This window comes from Danio rerio, chromosome 17, assembly GCF_052040795.2.
Source record: "Danio rerio strain M-AB ecotype USA chromosome 17, GRCz13ab, whole genome shotgun sequence".
NCBI classification, from domain to species: domain Eukaryota; kingdom Metazoa; phylum Chordata; class Actinopteri; order Cypriniformes; family Danionidae; genus Danio; species Danio rerio.
This window is the reverse complement of record NC_141037.1, coordinates 29,206,904-29,226,652: the sequence shown is the minus strand read 5'-3', so window position 1 is coordinate 29,226,652 and position 19,749 is coordinate 29,206,904. Positions and strand designations below refer to the sequence as shown.

At 36.3% G+C, this 19,749-nt stretch overlaps 1 protein-coding gene across 4 annotated transcripts in view; it reads right to left on the bottom strand.

The window, feature by feature from the left end:
- Positions 1–4,349: 4,349 nt before the first annotated feature.
- qkia (QKI, KH domain containing, RNA binding a) overlaps positions 4,350–19,749 on the bottom strand; it is an 87,274-nt gene continuing 71,874 nt past the window's right edge. Inside the window, exons 5-8 of one of the 4 annotated variants that reach the window (XM_087288578.1) lie at positions 13,379–13,466; positions 11,361–11,660; positions 8,874–8,948; positions 4,350–7,878 (exon numbers count right to left, since the gene is read on the bottom strand). In XM_087288578.1, the coding sequence (XP_087144704.1) occupies positions 7,862–7,878; positions 8,874–8,948; positions 11,361–11,660; positions 13,379–13,466 (480 nt within the window). In that variant the 3' untranslated portion in view covers positions 4,350–7,861. 4 annotated transcript variants of the gene reach the window in all.

The window sequence follows — 19,749 nt, the reverse complement described above, 5'->3', positions numbered from 1 at the left end:
CTGAGTGTGACGCTATAACATATATTACCACTGTTTCATCTTCTGTTGATGGTCTGAGCAGCTAAACTGGGTTCTCAAGTTGGGTTTTTAGTTTCTCTGTAGTTCTGGGTTGAAACTCTAATTTGAAGGGCCATTATTAAATTATAAAATCCACTGAAATAAAAAAATGATTTCTTAGATTGACTAGATATTTTTTTAAAGGTAAGTGGTTGTAAACAATTTATTTGGGCTGAATTTAAACAAATAAATTAAGCAGAATATTACTAATTTTTATTTGTTTAAATTCAACACATACAATTTTTCAGACATCATTTATTTCATGTAGGATCTCAAAATTGTAAAACACTAATAAATCTCTGAGATTTGATGTACCTGTCTTTATTTGATCCGAAGATGAATAAACTGATGGCGTCTAAATTGACATGAAGGCAAGTAAATGATAAATAAAATGTTTTTCACTTTGGGATGCTTGAACTAACCGTTTAAGCATTCCTTTGCCGTTAGATCAGATTGGTTGTAGCTACAAGGTTAAATTCTCCGAGGTGATGTATTACATGGAGTGAATAAAACCCAAATGGTGAAACAGTGTCCAGCGTCTGATGTTTTATCAGTTTACCACCCCCCCACTCCCACACAGATGAAAGCAGCATAAAAACCTGCATCAGTTTCTGCCCTGCAGGTCAGACTCACAGAATCTGCTTCATTGTATATGCTACAGTAAATAAACCTGTGACATTTAGGCTTGCTGGCATTTCTTTAATTGAATGTAACTTACCTGAGCACGAGGCCATGAATTTAAACTGCAGAGCGAGAGTGAGGGAGCTTGATCTGATGTCCTCAAAGCAATGAGCTAATAAAACACAGCCTCATGTACAGCAATTGAACAGCATCACACTGGAAACACGGCCCTTTATTTCACACATTACATCAATAACAGGTCATCTTTTCACAAATTCTCTCTTTTATACATCAAATAGAAACTATATATAGACTGAACCTTCTCAACCTTTTTGATGTGTATTTTTTATTAAATAAAATATCCATTTTAATTTACAACCTTTAATAAATCAATGGAGGTTCTGACAGTATTTATACAGTTTAAATGTTTTAGCACAAACCTAGGAATTTGGTGTGAGATTTTATCAAGGTTTTTATTAAAAACAAAAGTTTTTTTCACATTCAATAGTTTTTTAATGCTACATTTCTTTGGATGAACATGCTATAAACTCCTTAAATGCTCTAATAAACTTTATACATTTCTCATTCAGTTTGTCTTTAAACACAGGTGCATTAAAATTGAATGATTTATCAAAAAATAATAAAAGCACAACAAATTGAAAGCTGGTGATTGTAACCTGTGAAAAACATTCCCTGAGGGCTTTTTTTGTTTGTTTGTTTGAGAAACCTTCCCTTTATTAATATAATATTAAGGCTTTATTAATCGCTCTTCAAAATGAAGATGAATACAACTTCAGTCAGTCAATATATCATTTGTTTTACATTCTGAAGCTTGGGATCAAGATGGTCTAAAAAAACATTTATTTGTGCAGTTGCAATGCGCAAAAACTTAAATTTCAATGAACAGAAAAAACAAACAAACGAACACTTCAATACACATTGTGATTGGGTTGTGCTTATAAAACATTTTCCTTCAGACAAAAAAAAGTGTAAATGTGTTATACAGTGAGGACACTGCCTTTAGTATCCAAGCAGTTCCTACAAGGGCAGACTAGTTTGTTAGTATTTTTGTCCACTTAGATGCTCTGAAAGCAAACAGCTAGCAGGCCTTCCAGACACCGACTCGCTGCCGCCTCTGCAGGTCAAACGACCTTCAAAAACTATATATAAAGTCTGAATGAAAGAACAGATGCACTGGAGAATTTGGGCCAGAATGGACATTACTTTGCTCATACATTCGACCATGGCAGTAAATACAATGATTCCTGAGGGTCAAATTTCCAGTTATCATTGGAGTTTGTATTATTTAAAGAAAAAAAAGAGTGTTCAACCCAAAATTTAAATTTAATTCTTTACTCACACTCCAAACCCCCATGGATTTAGTGCATATTTGTTGCACAAATAAAGATATTTTGATAACGCTTTCCATAAAGCCTGTAAATCTAATGGATTAAAACAGTATTCGTAATGTATTAATATATAATTTATTTATTCTCATGCATAACTAATAAATTTGTTCAAGTTAAAAATATACCCCTTTCATATTTTATGGTGTGTTGATGGTAGTTAATTTTACTGCTCAGTGACAAAAACAAAGCTGTTTTTTTTTTTTTTTTTTTTAAATGTAAAACTTTATTAAGGAGGCTTTTCTACATGTTTCTTATTGTTATTAGATTGGCTATCTAGGCTTATTATTGCTTCATGTATGACTGCATCCCTTAATCCTACACCTCAACCAAACGGATACATACTACATTAACCCTTTTAACTGCCCCACCGAGAAAAACGTTGGATTGCGTTTCTTAACTCTTAATGTTGCTAGTTATCACATTTTTTTCAACATCCCTAAATTTCTAAAATATCCGTCTCTACCAAATGGTTGCTATGTTGGTTTATGGTATTAGTACCAGAATTATTACATTTATTATGAAAAATATGAAAATATGAAACGCATCAAAAATAAACATCTTCGAAAATTAAATCTTTATTTTTTTGCCATAAAATATTCTACATGTATAGAATAACATGTATTCTAGTTTGTTTGTTTTACAATGAAACCAAAATTAAGTGTTACAGAACAAAAAGATAATATTTGTATGTTTTTTTTTTTTTTGTAAACCAACAATGCTGTGTGTAAACCATTATTTAAAAGTCACTCTTAAAATGACTTTAACAGTCATTACTTAAAACGGTCAAAATATGGTCAACCATTTGGTAGAGCAGGCAGTTAAATAGTTAAAATATTAATAAACTACACACTAGACATTGCAAAGGTGATAATTAGAAAATGTGTTCCCAATTATAAAGTGCTAAAACATCATTAATAAGTGCTCTTTGCCTGGCAAACAAAAGGGGCTAAATATATATATTGATTTCTAATGTGTTGGGGGAAATCATGTAGATTTAAAAAGTATCCTAATATAAATGAATACACAAACATAAACTAAAATAAGAGGTTAACTAAATTCTAAAATAGAAATTTAGAACTTTATTCTTATGAAATTATTCAGGATACATTTGAATTTAATAATGAATGGATTTAAAGTACTGCTTAACGATTTAACTAAAAAATTGTTGGTATGATTATCTCAATATGACATTTTTTCGTAGTTTGTTACATGCAAACATTATAATGCATCAAGAATTTTACACAGCTCAATAGAAAGTGTTACCAATATATTCAAATAAAATCCCTCTATGAAATTCTCTTTAATCAATATTTTCTTTCAAAATATTCATAAAGAAATCAAAAACAGAAGAATATTGAGCAGTTTGACTGAAGCGTTCTAAAGAAAAACCACTGTTCCTATTTTGTTTTATATATAAACATTGATCCGAAAGTTAAGAAGCTCAAACATGCATGACTTGTGAAAAAACAGGTTAATTCGTGTTCGACACACAGCATGTTTGAGCTTCAGCAAGAACCAGTGAATGTATGTAAAGCAGGTATGAGTCACAATGTTTCCACAAAGTCCAAAACTATGTTCCTAATAAACAATCCTGTTTGTTCAGAACACTTAAATAAAACTGCTCCATTCTCTTTGCTCTTGGTGAATTTTGAAGAGATTTTTGTGTGAATACACTGTTTAATAGAAACATCTCAGACTTCATAAAAGAAATTGATTTGTGCTCTTGCGTGTATATTTGCAAAGCTCAAATTTACATTTTGGAATGAACTCACCCTTTTCAATCTCTATAAAAATCTAAATTCCAATTACACCCAGTTTAAGAGAAAGCAGCATTTGTTTTTGTACATTTTCAAACAAAATAAAAGAGGAAACACCAGTAGCACCAGTAAACTGCGTGAACAGTGATGCAGACAAGGCATGGCAGCACAACACACTTGGGAAGATTTCTACAGCGACAAGAGTGCAGGAGCGAGTGGAGGACGGACTGCCTCGTGCACATTTACCTGTTAGACTGCGTGGAAGAGAGTGAGTGTGTGTTTGTGTGTGTGTGAGACAGAGAGAGATCGAGAGATTAAATGTGTCTGCACCTCTGAAAATGCATTTGAGTATGAGTGTGTCTGTACATGTGCATATTTGTGAGAAAATGTGAGAATGTTCACACACCAGATTTAATCGTGTTAGTCCGTGAACCAGACCAAGGTAGTAGATTCATTAAATTGGTTAAAAAAAAGAACACAACACAAAATAATATCAGCAAGTTAGTAAAATTCTTACTAAGAATGTTTTATTAAAATAAATGCCAAGGAGGTTAATAAGAAAAAATAACAGCATACACCATAAAAACTAAATGCAAGCATGTAAAAATACCTATGACAAGAGGAACTAATAAGTTGCTAATGAGTTAAACAAGCTAAAGAATCAGCAAGAAAAACAAAAATAACTGGAGGAAAAGGCAACGCTCCCAATGAGAGAGATAGATCTGAGTAAAGAGTGGGCCGAGAGGGAGGGCAGAGGAGAAGAGAGGACATGGGAAAACCAAAATAAAAGTGTGTAGTGGGTTTCATCACAAAAGAGATCAGAAAAAAATGAATCGTACATAGAAAATGAAGTTAGAAAAATACATTAGAAACCTGTAACAATGGCTGTAATTTACATTATTACACATGTAGTAGGCAGGCGGAAGAGAACACAAGAGATTTCTCCGTACACCTGATAGACTAAAACCCAACTCCAAAACAATAACAGCACGTAGTAACATGGCAGAGGGCATTCGTTTAATACTGTCCGTTTCTCTGTGTTCATTACGGCATCTCTGCACCTCTCTAATATTGCATTTCATTATTTCAATATGCTTAAAAACATGTATCTAACACTGAGGAGGAGAAAAAGAAAAAGACATTGACCTTTTTGAGTAACAAAACTGAAGAGAACAAGACTACACCGAAGGCTGCCAGGGTTACAGGACACAAAACTGAGTGTAATCTTATAGAATGTGATGAACACCTCCGGTTGTTTCAACGACTGAAAAGTGTGTGTTATTTGATACTGCGGCTCTTCTGTGATCTCAGGTTTGGCACTAATGTGGCAGCAGACAAATGTCTACATGCCCTTTCTTTTAATACTTTTAATAAATGCTAGATTCTTTCTCTCTCTGCATTATGTGTTCTTCACAGTTGAGTGCACTGCAGAGCTACATCTTGCATTTGTGAAACACCCAAAGTGAGCTAAACAATTATGCATTTCTCTCTCAAAACACAGGAAACACAAAAACACTTCCTTGGCATAAAAAACAGTATATTTTAGCAAAACGAAAAAAAACTGAAGCAATGATTGAAAGTTTCCAGTCTGCAAGTCTTGAAACAAGAGGAGGTTTTAGGTAAAGTCCAATTAAATGAGAAATCTCCTTATTCTAAAACGCCTGGCAGACTTCCACATCATCATGATTGGCAGTTGTTCTTGACAGAAATCACAGTAACCAAATACATAGACAGCATTGCTGATTTTGTCCTCGTAATATAAGAATAATGCAATGATAAAAAAAGAACAAATAAACAATTTGTTCAAATGGGGATTAAAGGAAAAACATCAAACAACGAGACTTCAAATTAATGTCGGGAAGACGAATCATGGCACATAGTTAGCTGGTCAAATGACTGCTATTCCTTTGCATAGAATAGATTCAGTGGCACAACACTGCAACAGCCTCGTGGTTTAACTCTTGGGGTGCTTCCTCTTCACAAACCTTCCCTTGCTCGCTCCGCACTAGTTTGTATTGGATATTATTGAACAGAATGTAACACTCGGGAAAAAAAAACGACCGCTGGTATAAGGCACTTAACTCTCTCTAACTGTTCTCTTCTCTTTTAACATCATGCAATTCCTCCGACATTCCAAGGTTTGACTATTTTGGTCTGCTTTTTTTTCCCCCATGGCCAATAGTATCCAAAAATCACGCAACATTTCTTTACCACCTTTCGCTGTACTATTCTACAAATGTTTTTTTTTTTATTTATTTAATTTTTTTTATTAGGTTTCATATTTTTGTAACTGCAAGTTAAGTATAAAAAGCTAAAATTGCCAAAAATATATTTCTTCTCCAGCACCCTGTAAAAGTATCTAATTTTGATCTTTCTGTATTTTAGTATGCAATGACATATATACATTTGTATACATTTTATATATATATGTATGTATAAAGCAATTTGAACAGGCAGACATGGCTTTCACATCCTATGTTTTCTTGAGAGGGTGTACAGAAATGAGATTGGGAGGGGGGTGGGGTTGTGTGCAGGACACATTGTGGATGGGCTGTTTAATTCGGCAAATCCAAATAATTCAGAGTTGTTTTTCGTTTGTGAAGGCATTTTACAAGTTTAGTTTTAATTCACATTAACACTTTTTTGGAAGTTGGGACAAGGGTTGGGGGAGACATCAAAATAAGAAAATTTGGATTAATCAAGCAGAAAAAGGTGTGAAGTGAGTTAAAGCCATCCCCCCAGTTCTGTCTACCTCATTCATCTTCCTTAGTGTTCAATGCTTTTGTCCATCCTCGGGGAAATTAGCGTCTTATGGGAAAATTCATCACCATTTCATTAAGGATTCGCTATTGTAACAAACAGATGCAGGCATGACATCAAACCTTCTCAAACTCTAGACTAAAATGACAGAACCCTTGGCGGTTAGATACATACTTTTATATATATATATATATAGAAGAAATTCATTAAATGGAAACCCTTTGGCTAAATGTGCACACATAATACTTTTTTTTTGTCTTTTATCTCACAGCTCATTCAAAGAAAGATTTTTAGAAAGTTCAGGCACTGTATGTGGGGAAGGGTTGAGAGTTTTGGGATGGCATAGTTCGGTAAACTGATTCCGGTTCATATCCCAGCTGTCCAACCCTGAATATCCTAGATTTAAAGACTCCAAAAAACTTCTCCCCAATATCTCGCCTACTGCCCCCTATTGAGCTGGCACAGGTACAGCACGTATACACCTGCACGTATTGCCAAACGCTATTAAGATTACATGGAAATATAAGAAAAAAAAAAAAAACAGGGAGAGGTAACAGAACAAAGAAATCAAAACAAGCTTTTTGCAGTCTGTCATTGTAGCCATGCTCTAAGTCAGCTGGACAGGCACACCCAGAATGTGTCAGCACAGTAAAACTCATCAACTGAAAAACACAGGATTACATCAGAGAAGGGCAGGAAATACACAAGTTGGTGTGAGTGCAGATTTCTTTCCTTCTTTTTCTTTTGTTGATTCATTTTGATAGTTTCAATGGGTGGGGATAGCGGATAGACAACTGGATTCTGATGCCCTGTTTAGCGTCATGACTGATAAAACTAGGGTCACCAAGTTTTTTTTTTTTTTTTACTGGAGTTTGAGTATAAATGCATTTAAGGGCTGAATTAGCAGAAGACGCTTCTTTATTGCTTTTAAATTCAGTGCAGGTTTTCGGGTAACGAAACATCACTATTAACATCCACCCAGTCATTTGAGATTTAAAAAAGAAAAAGAAAGAAATAATAATAATAAAAATGAACAAAACAATAAAGAATATCATCGTTGTTATCGCTACACAACGTGTTGGTGTATGGAGGGTTGTTGTGTTTTATGTTGGTTTGTGTTAGGATCACTGCTTGGACAGGTGCCTCTCTCTCTGCGTCCACCAGGCTAGCAAAAGGCAATTACCAGTTAATCTGATCAGCAGGCAGGCTTGGGCGGCTCATCATTGGGTGAAGAGTTCAGAGTTCAGAGGTCATTTGTTAGTTGCCGGTGGCGGCTAGGTGGTTAGGAACAAAAACGAAAATAACAAAAAGGAAAAAAAAAAAGGTAGAAAAGATATTAGTTAGCAAGAAGAGACCGGAATGACATCACTTTAACAGCAAAATGAATGCAATCTCTGTTTAACCCCCTATGGCCAAGAGACAAACACAGGCTAAGCCTGGTTATGATCATGACATGTTAACATCATGATCAGTTCAATCAGAACGTTATTACATGTAATTAAAGCACTAAAATGCCCCGTGTTCCCACAAACAAAAGCAGAGAGGTATCGCATGGACAAACGAGAAAAACACATACAAACAAAACTAGTAACATTTTAGTGTCTTGAGTCGAAATGCGTGTTATGAACAGTGTCATTAGTTGTGAGGGGGAATCAGAGAGCTATTTCTAAGTTACGCAAATAAACAGATAAAAATCGTGAAATATCGCTTTAGACTTTCTCTTTATTTGCCAGTGAATGTATATACACAGTATTCAAAAACACATCTGCTATAAAAAAAATACTTGGAAAATAGTACCTAAATTTAACTGGGTGTGGAGTACAAATTTGCACTTTGAGATGAACATATCAAATACTATGAGCTTAACCTGAGATACAAAAATAAAATGTATATATATAAATAAAAAAGTGAGGTAATAACTTAAGCACTTAGCCAGTGCTGACAACAAATGCAATAGTCTCTTTGTATCTTAAGATGATTTGAACAGGAAATAAAGCAACAACAACAAACAACAGTTTATATTTTGTAGGTGGAGATAAGGAATGTGCCACCGTATAAGACTACTTTAACTCATTTGATTCAGTTATATTCATGATTTTTTTTTTTTTTAAACCTGAGAGTATCCAGAGGCATTATTTTTTATGTAAACACATATCCATAGTCAAAAATATGCAGTGTAATTATATACACAAATGTAAGATCCCCCGTTCAGAGATAAAGCAACACAAGGAATAATAATAAAAAGATAGGAATATCTTTTCTAACTAACCTCTGTCTGCGGTCACTATCCTTTGGTAAGGATGGACCCGTGAATCATGTCTCCGCACTTTAGTAGCCATTGCACCTAGATTACAACAGGTCCATAAGGTTAGACATGGTTCAGTTCAGATAAAAAAACAAAACAAAACAAAAAAAACAACAAACAGTAAAAAATAAAGCCTGTGGAGCACAGCTAGAGCACAAAACTTGCCTCTTATACTAAAGCAGGGTACACTCTACAGTGATCTGATTCATTTAAGAGAATTAGTTCAAATTTAAACAGGCAAACTGTGAAACAGGCTTTACACACAAGTTCTTATTTACATTTAAATATATGCACATAATGATTCTACATATAGAACATATTCACAATTTAAAAACATTGGGTAGAAGATGCAAGTGTAATAAAAGCATACAAAAGTAACAATATAACTTGCAACTTAAAATTACATAGTAATTGATTTGACTCACAAGATCCTAAAATAGTTTGAGACGGGTGGGCAAGGAATCAGAAAAAAAAAAACAGTTTTTTTGAAAAAACAATCAATATAGCGAAAACATCAACATTTGATAGCAATTTGTAATGACATTTTGACACCCTGTTATTTATGTCTGACAGCACCTGACTCAAGGTAGCTGCATTTCAACAAACTATTTAAACACTTTTTTTCTCTGCTCACATGAACGCTCAAGTAAAAACTCCAGATGAAAAAAGGAAAATAAAGACTGCAACTACACTTCAGTGAAAAAAATGAAATTAAAAACAGAACGAATCTACCGGGGATAACCTTTGACAGTTTAGTAACTGTTCTATACAAATAAAAGTTGAAAAAGTTGGTCTATTCAACACCAAAAGCGAGTTCTTTCTATAAACTAAAAAAAAGGGAAAATCCAATGCCTTTAGTCCCCTTTTGCTCCATATATTGATTGTTCTTTACAGTCAATCAATAAAACATTTTATAATAATCTACCTGAAATGCAACTCCAGATGTGAATCTAGCAGATATAAATTTTTTTAGTCGTGGTATGAAAATAATTTAAACCCATACTGGTACAGAATGTACTATTATTCCTTATACGTTGCTATAATTCTACATCAATGTATTTAATCGATCTAACATGACAATGACATCATTGTTTTGTTTTCTTTTGCTCTTGGCATGAGCAGACTGAGGCAGCTTATTGAAGGAAGGGGAATAAACCTTGAGGATGACAGGCATTTCATTCTGAATGATTCTTCATGTGGGCCTGCCAAGGTGTGCCAACTGTACCAAATCGCATAATGAAATCACAGAACAGTTGCTAAGGACAAATTTTTTTATTCTCCTCTGGAGAAATTCTGGAAGCTCTAACATTTACCTCTGTGTATGTGTACGCCCACATGCTATGCTGCAACAGCAGATGTCCAACAAATCACTTTTGATTGCACAGAAGCCCAGTGAGTGAACGAGAGTGTAAGTGAGGGAGAACATGGTCTGGTCTGGGGGTGGTTTGATGCTGAAATCAATACTGTAAGTAAATAAAAGGCTGCTAAGCTAGCTAGTGTTTAGGTTAAAAAAAATTGAAAACCCAGAACCATTAGAAGATCCAAGTGTGCTGACTGTACAGAATCCAGTGAACCATCACCAGAGCAAATTCAATCAAAAGCCAAAGCTAGTCAAGCACAACACTGGGACTTCATGTTATTGACCAGCATGTCCACTTAAACAATTGACCAGCAAATGTTTACATAGCTTTGATGAAACGTGATGAGTCTGTGTAAAAGGTTGTGATGTGGTAGTTATTATCTCCTTTGTGAGCATTTGCAGAAGACCCTCACTAGGTAGGGGAGTATGGGTAAGTCTCTCTGAATAGGGTCGGGCGCTCAAGTTCACAAGGGTAAAAATAAGACAATTGGATACAGTGAGAATAGTGGAAGAATTTAATGAACATCCCCAATGGGACTCTGGGCTCTCTCTCACTCTCTGGCGCTCGGCACTGGTACCAAGGCTTTCTACAGCAGGGAGGAGAGAAATGATTTCAAAAGCCAGGAGAAATCCAAGGGGATCCACCAGTAGCCTGCCTGACAAAGCCTCCAGCAAGAGACGAGGAAAAAAAAAAAAGAAAAAAAAAAAGATGTGTGCAAGCAAGCATATCGCCACTGTCTGCGAGAGCAAATGTGTGCGTGTGTCCTGAGAAAAGACTTCTTACACAGCAGCAAAAAATAAATAAATACATTTAGAAGGACAAATAAAGCTAGTTTAAGACACAGGTAAGTGGTCCCTTTCCCAGCCCGTCTCAGTGGCACAACATGTATCTGTATTTATGTAACTAAATCACTTAAATCACTTGGGTTACCCAGACTGCTAGCACGAGCTACTCATTACATATTTACCTTTCAGTGAGTCCTGAACAGGGCTGGGTGACGCCCCATCCAATATGCCCCCGTAAAACACCCCGGGAGTGCCCTCTTGCGGGACACCAAAGGGTGAAGTGCCAAGCCCCCACGCCCGCTTACCTAGGACTCCGCTGTGCTCGATGGGGTATTCCAGCAGAGACGTGGGTGCCAAGGCATAAGGGTAGTCGTAGGGCGTGGTGTAGATAATGCCTGCATCAGGCGTCGGGGGCACCAGGGTAGGGGTGCCATTGGGTAGCACAGTGGCCATCTGAGTGGGCCTAATGATGTTCATGATGGGGGTCCCTGCCGGAGTGGGGGGCCTGAGGGTGGCTGGGGGGAGGACCTGACCCGGAGGGGCCGCGATCAGCCGAGGGCCTTGAGCAGCCGCTGCCGCTGCTGCAAGAGAGAACGCAAGGGTGGCTGCCGTAAACCAAAGAGTGAAAGAGAGAAAGAGCGAAAGGGAGAAACAGGATGACACACAGAGAAAAGTAATGGAACAGATAGAGCGATAGGAGGAGGTTGGGTGTGTGATTGTGTGTACAATTTTCAGAGTAGAAAGAGGGAAAAATAGAAATGGACAGAAGTCCCAAAAACAGATGAGTGAGAAAAGCACAGGCAAGGAAAAGGAAAACAGAAGTACACGAGAAGAGGGGAAAAAAGGGGGTGGGGAAAAAATAAAGGAAAATTAGTCCATGCGATGGTCAATGAACCACAAAAAGTGACATTCTAAAAGCAAACTAAAACAAAGCCCACAACCAAAATCATTACATAAAGAAATCAAATTAATCAAAACTAAAACACAAGGAGAATCTGATGATTGATCATACCAGGGCAAACCGATCATCAAAACAGAGGCACTAATACACAACACAGAGTAACTGATTGATAAAGCTGCACATCTGAACATCCTGCGGCGTGTAGAGGAAGCAGCACTTCACTGCATTGTGTGATGTTATTTCTTATGGTTGTTACTCTACACTGGACTTTCTACAATTGATTCCATAATATTGCCATAAGTTTTCCCACATGAATCAAAACCTCTACACGCCACTGGGACATTTAGTGCAGATGTGCAGAGGAAATACCCACATCACTGCTGAAAATTAAAAAGCTTGTGAATATTCTGCACTGAAGCCAAAAAGAATCAAACAAATCTGTTTCTGATAAAGAAACACCCCCATCATATACATCCAAATATGCATGCACAAATTCATAAATCCATACAACACTTACATACACACAGTCATGCTTTACCGAGTATAAAAAGCCCCAAAACCCTCTGTCATTGTGGAAATGTTATCACAGTAATGAATATGCATGGAATGGGCAGAGATGTATGCAAATCTATTTGAGCAGTAATACACATTTATGACCTGAAGACAGTCTAAAACACACAATCATGCAGAAAATGATTGTATATGCCACAACACCAGGATTATGCAAGTTGTGATTGCATTTGGAACAGCTTTGAAAGGAAGTGGGAGAGAGAAAGAGGGAGAAAAAGAGAGAGGGAGAGACAGAGGGAGGGATAAAGAGAGACAGAAATACTAGACTGTGGGCAGATGATTAGATGTTTTCATGAGGAGTCTGTGGTGAGCAGGATTCTTTCTAGAATTAACACTCGTGTCTGATGAACTATCAAGTGCTCGGTGCTTTTATTAAATGCTCATTTATGGTTAGATTAAATACCAATGCATGTGAATGTGTGTGCATTTACATGTTAGTTAAGGTTAAATAATGGTTGGCCTTGATGTATTTGATGTGTGTACCCTTACAAACACATTTGATTTTGTTTAAGTGCTTAAGCAAATCTCTTTAGTCACTGTTGAACAATCACAGCTAGTCACATAATTCCCTAAAATCTTTTGATTCTGGTGTGTATGTATTTTTAAAAAGTTGGTAACACTTTATTTTAATAGTCCAGTTGAGTATTAGTAGACTGTGCAACTACATGTCAACTTACACTAACCGTAACCCTAACCCCAACCCTAAACCCAAGCCCACAGTCTACTCATAATCTAATGAGAATTAGTTGGAATGTAGATGCAACGTTATTTAAATTCAACAAACTGACCATCAAAATAAAGTGTAACCAACAAGTTTTAGTTGTAGCTGTGTGAATGTGCATATCCCCTTACGCGCTTTGATGTTGGTGTCTCTGTATGTTCCGTTCAGAATGGCCAGCTCCATCAGCTGCATCTTCTTTAGATTATCTTCTCCTTCTGCCTAAACAAGGGACAAAAAGACAGAGCAATTAGAAAGACTCTGGTTATTCAAACAAGGAGTGACCAGGCATTTATGTAGAAATCAATCAGTGCTTCGCATATAGGTCAAAATACACTTGTGGTGGACGCCAGGCTAAAACACACCATTTACCCACATCACATGAGTGGTTAACTATATGCTACAAACAAAACAATTTAATTTAACAGTAATTGTATTTACTATTACACTGTTTTACACCGTATCTTTTCAACGGGTTAAGTAAAAAAAAAAAAAAAATCCATTATTTCTGTTTCTTTTATGCTATTTAGGCGCAATGAGCAACCACTAACAAGTAAAATCTGCTTCGCTCTCTTTCAAGTTATAAGCAAACTTAAATGCCAAAGCATTTTAGGTATGTCTATAAAATAGATAAACATAAAATGTGCAAGTATTAAAGCCTAATGACACCATCAAGTTAATAAAATATACAGAAAATGAGAAATAAATAAGTAAAAGGATTAAAAAGAGACAATATCTCAAAGTTATATTAATTACAAGATTAAAATGTGTAGATCATTTAATTAAGGCAAATGCGTAGACTAACCATAACTAAGGGTGAACATATTTTGCAGTAGTTTTGATTCAAAAATGAATTATTTAATGTTTTTCTCTTGACTGTGCACAGAGTCAGCTGTAAAGCCACGAGAAAGTAGGCTTAAGTAAAAAGAAAATGCATACTACTTATAAATGACAGCTTTAGAATGCAAAAGCCGAATCCTGGGCATTTTAGAAAATTTAGGAAACCCGTTCGGACAAATTTTTAAAGTACCAAAAAGAAGCATCTCCATGGGTCTGCATGTGAGATGAGACTTGAGACTGTCTGTGGGAGTGTTGACAGTTCACGTGCGCAAAGAAGTAAACGGATAAACAAGAGTGGATTTTCCATTACTTGATCGCGGATATTTGGGTTATATTAGGCGGATACAAAATAGTGTAAAAGGATGAAATTAATAGTTAAAAAATGTTGCTAAATATACTTGGGCGGCCGTTAATATACCTAGGTGGCCCACCCAAGCAAAGTCTATGTATGGGAAGCACTGTCAATAGTGTATACATGTATTAAAAAAAGAATAATAAAAAAATAAAAAAATAATGTTAAAAAAAAAAAAAAAACACACACACATTCCCCTATTAAAATGCTAAGTCTGTTATTTTTCATATATAAAAAATGGGTAGTAAAATCCAATGTATAAATTAATGTAAATAAGCAGAAATAATATATAATATATTGTGCTTCTAGACACAAAAAAAGACACTTGATTACTGAGAAAGAGTAAGAGAAAACCCAACATAAGAGATCTCAACAGAGCTGCTAAAATAAAAAAAAGCAAAAGGAAATCGCTACTGGAGAGAGAAAAGATAGAGCACGGTGTAGAGGAAACCAGCTCAATTCCGATTTACACATCAAGCAACAGACACACTGGAGGGCTGCTATACCTTAAACTTTTCATGGTGGCTCAGAATTTCCTTATCAGAGCAGACATCAAAGGCCAAACTACTCTGACAGACATCATGAGTGGTATTGGGCGAGTTGCCCTTAAGGGACTTCGACTGCAGAAGTAATGCTGCTCTAGATTAGTACAAACCTACACATCTACATGACTCAAATCAGAGAAAGATCCTGAGTAATTTCCTCAATCAGAGAGAAAAAAGCAGCAAGAATAAAAAGCTGCACTGAAGCTAAGGATGCCCCCGCATGACTGACTCATCCATTCTTGAGCACTTCAGTAATTCAATAGAGACACAAAAACATTCTCTTCTAGAAAACGAAGCTTTTGTTTGAACCTTTCAGATCAGAGGAGCTCGCGGTGAGCCAATGAAGATGCATCTTACAATAACACCACTTATGTGAAGACAGAAGAAAAGAAAACAGGCTCAGACTAATTGAATGCAGCCCAGAAAAAGTAAAGAACTCTTCATTTGTTCCTTTAATGTCCCCTGCTCTCTTCAGCACTTCCCTTCACAGATCCCTTCACCTCCATGAATCGCCAGAAAGCAGTTGAGATCCTTTAAAACTGGCCTACTCCATGCAATGTGAAAGAAACAGAACAGACATGCACAAACTGAAAGTTTCCAATGACCGAGCAGCCTTTCTGTCACACATCCTTCCTGCGCCTTACAAATGATGTCTGTTCACTCTTATTCTGGCCAGCAGATCTCAGTTTCGACAGGGCTGCTCTAATACTGTCTGAACTGACAAGGAGTCGGCCGCTCGACAAGAGCAAAGATCTGCTCCAGGGCCGATGATGGGTGAACAGCCACTATAGAATCACACCAATGATTCATGAAATAGTCTGTCAAGGTGAAAATGTGTGTCATTTACTTACCCCTCAATCTAGGCCTCTATTACTGGCTTTCCACGTAAAGCAAAAGAAGATGATAGGTAGAATATTGCCTATTATTTCTATTCAAAGTGAAAGGGGACTGCAAAGCTCTATAAAGCATGAAAAAGTCATCATTAAATCTAAACTGACATCTCTTTTTGTGGAACATTTAAGTGTGATTTATGCATTAAAAGAAAAACCTTTTAATCTTTTAATCCCTTGCAACATCTCTTTTATGGTGACATGTATACTAGTGTGAGGGCAGGATAATAAGTTTATCTAATAGGCAAAAGAAAAAAAGAACAAAATAAAAATCTAAAATGTACTACATATTTCAAGAAGCACATTCACATGAATTTACGTCAGAAACAAGCTTACCTCACACACACTGAAAGGTGAAGCCAAACATATTGATCACCACCTGGTGGCTGGCTTCAGTATAAGTCAAACCATACGCTCTCTATGTACATGAAAGCATCAAAAGAAAATTATAAATAAATAAAATTGCAGTTTAGATTACTATTATTCTATTTGATGCAATAAATCAGGGCACATAGACAACCCGCTCAACAATGGTCAAAAAGCAAGCGGGAAAATATTCACGCTTGTTTATTTGCTTTAAATGCTCGTGTTGTTCTGTGCATGTACCTAAGTTTTGTTTGATGCATTCAAAAAGAGTTATTTCTTTGAGCAGTTAAAATTAAAGGTACAGTTCATATAGCGGACTGCTGGTATTAAAGGATAAGATTGTATTACAAATACATATAACATGTATTTAAAAATTATACATTTTAATACAAGAATTATTGTGCTGTGAGGTAAAATATCAAATTATGGATGGAAAGCATTGTCAATGCACCATGACATCAAACTGAATCGAAGGCATAATAATCGTAACTGAACTGTGAGACCAGTGTAGGTTCACAATTCTATTGCAAAGACGTGGAGACGTAAAGTAAAAATAGAACAAACAGCAGAAATTAAAGAAAGCCATGTGCCAACGTGGCATTGAATTAACTCTCATCCAAGAGTTTTATAAGTGCTTATTTTGCATTAGTATACTTGATTACTAACAGAAAAAAAGAAATGAGGGAAAAAAGAGAATGTAATCACCACAGCCATTGTTACATAAACCATTATAATGGGAAAAACCATTACCCAAAAATACTCATAAAAGCAAAAACAAAAGCAACTCGTTGTTTAGAAGATTAAAGCAGTGGGTCTGTACAAGGAGGGAAATCAGGGTCTAGGGCAGCCGGACCTATTAATTCCTCTAAGAGGAGTGAGGCAGAGGATAAACGACTCGAAAAAGCTCCAAAACACCATAAACTAACACACTCTCATTTCTGCTGAAGCAGGACTTTGTGCGGTTGGCTCAGCTCTAAATCCAAATAACAACATCTCAGTGCTGGCCGTGAAAGCAGATTGAGTCGATTTTCTCTCGTCCCACAAACGAAGACTTTGTTTCTTTCTTATTCTGCAGGATATTTAATGAGGCTGCAGTACTTCTGGTCACTAAAAGTAACTCCCCACAGGTCTCTGGTGACACAGGGGTTAGTGGAGCACAGACTTCCAGCAAAGGCGGATGACGCTGCTCTTCAGAGTCACAGTAGTGTGGAGATTTCTCATTGAGGTCAGGTCAGATTTTCTTTCCCTCCCTTTTTTGTTTATAACTCTCTTTCTCTAGTTTTTCCTCTCAGGCTAGTGACATTCTCAGGATGTTTGTACAAAAAAATGCTGATATTATTCCAGGTGAGAAAGGGAGGAAGGAAATAAAGGAAGTGTGGCTGTGTGTCATCAGATGGGGGTTGGGGGAGCTCAAGGGAGACGTCCCTCTGATTTAAGCTACAAAAGTAGACACGGAGAGAACGTTTCCACACACACTGGGTGTGAGAAATCAGGGAAGGCCGCTCAATAATCCTGCTCTATCCACAGGAATCAGATTCAATCAATGGGGTCTATTTGTAAGGGCAGCAGAGTGAAGCGGCTCTCATTGGCTGTAGGGGAGGACAGGGGACAGTAGACTGTGACAGCAGAGCTTGTGAGCACATCAATTTTGTTACACACTCAGAAGTACAGCATTTCCTCTCAATAATGAAACGTTTACAGCCCTTTCCAAATCATTTCCTCTTTCTGTGCAGATTTGTGCCAGTTTAAGTCCAGCAGAGAAGCTTGTAAGCGTTTATCTTGATACAAATATACAATATAATTTAAAAATCACTTTGTCCGACCACCAGATAAAAATAACGCTGTTAAACTAGAGAAATATTTTTAAAAAGCAAGGAAAATTTCTACTTGACATTAGACAATTTACCAAGGCTTAATGCAGTTACATTTGTCACTTCCTGCCCTTCCGACTGCCGCTTCAACAAATTTTTAAAATCCACACTAAAAATCTACCTCAATCTACGTGCTCCAGAGATTTTTTATCCACATCAGAAACAATGTCAAAAACCTTGACAGCATTGTGAAAGCTTCCGGATGAACTTCAGTCACCCAACCAGTGAAGAGAGATTACTGCATATGACAAGCAGTTACACCACACTTCTGCTGTCAACTGCGTGGAGGTAAAGCTCTGTAAAAGCTCTGAAAACCGGCTTGAGTAGAACTAAACCAGTGAGCTTGTGAAATATTTTGAGTAAAGCTCAAATCTTTTCTTTTATTCGGTTTGTTGATGGAACGGAGTGCTTAAAATTTGGAGCAAAGCACAGATGCGCCTTTGTGGTTGTAATTCAAATGACTTTAACAGAAACCTTCACTTAAAAAGGGCCTCGAAGATGCATTAATGTAATATAAATGAAAATTCAAATACAACTATAAAACCCAAGCTAAAAAGGCAATTTACTTATTTACACGATTACAGCATCTACGGCTATATTTATGGTGAGAAAGTTAATCTATACACAAGTCATGAGAAAGTAGTTATGGGTCGTTCTTAAATGATTAGTTTATTTAGAGTAAATCTTTTATGTAACTTGAGTATCATGAGTCCGCTCGGAGTTTCGTTTATTTTTTGAGTCCTCTATAGGGCTTGAGTCGTTCAATCATCACGTGACATAAGCCAATCGTATGCAGCCAGAGCCAGAAAAAGATTTGATTCGTTCATTTAGTCTCTTTACATGCTGTAACGTGATGAACGAACAACTCAAAAACATGGACTCAAAAGGTGAATTAATAATTTCTGGCTCAGACTGTATTGGTTAAGCTTGGATGGAATGGTCAGTGTCAGGTGAACGAACGACTCAAATTTGAAGAGAAGACAGAAGAGGTGAGCAGAGTTGATTAAGGACAAAACACCAGGTAAAAATTAAAGATTATTTTCTCTTTCTTAGTATAGATGATTATGGCTAGCTATGGTTAGGGCTAGTTATGACTTGTTTGTAGTGTGATCAACATTTAGGCTAGTTGTAGATTTGTTTGGAAGTATCTCATAACATTAATTTTGGCAAATTGAACAAAACAAACAAAATGACTCAAAAATATATAAGTTAATTTCAATGAACAAGACTCAAAGGTCCGAGAGACAATTTAGAATCTTCAATTCACCTAACCGGCATATTATTGGGCTGTGAAAGTAAACTAAAAGAACTACTTGTAAACTACTTGTTCAGGAGGTACAAAAGCCAACTTAAAAAAATGACACATAAAAGTAGTGTATTTTAAACTCTAATGCTACATGTCTGAACTTTAACAAAGGTAGCTGTACATTAGGTGAGCATTGTTATATGTTGCAGAGATTTTCATCCATCTTTCTGAATTTTTTTTTTTTTAAGCAGTGACACTTAAACAACAAACAATTGATTAAACAAAAGCAAGCAAGCATTCTCACGGTGCACCTAATTTTACTACAAACTCTGAAACACCCAGGTCGTTGTATCTCTAGGGTGAAAATGCAAAAGTGTGTCCCTAGAGTGGGATTC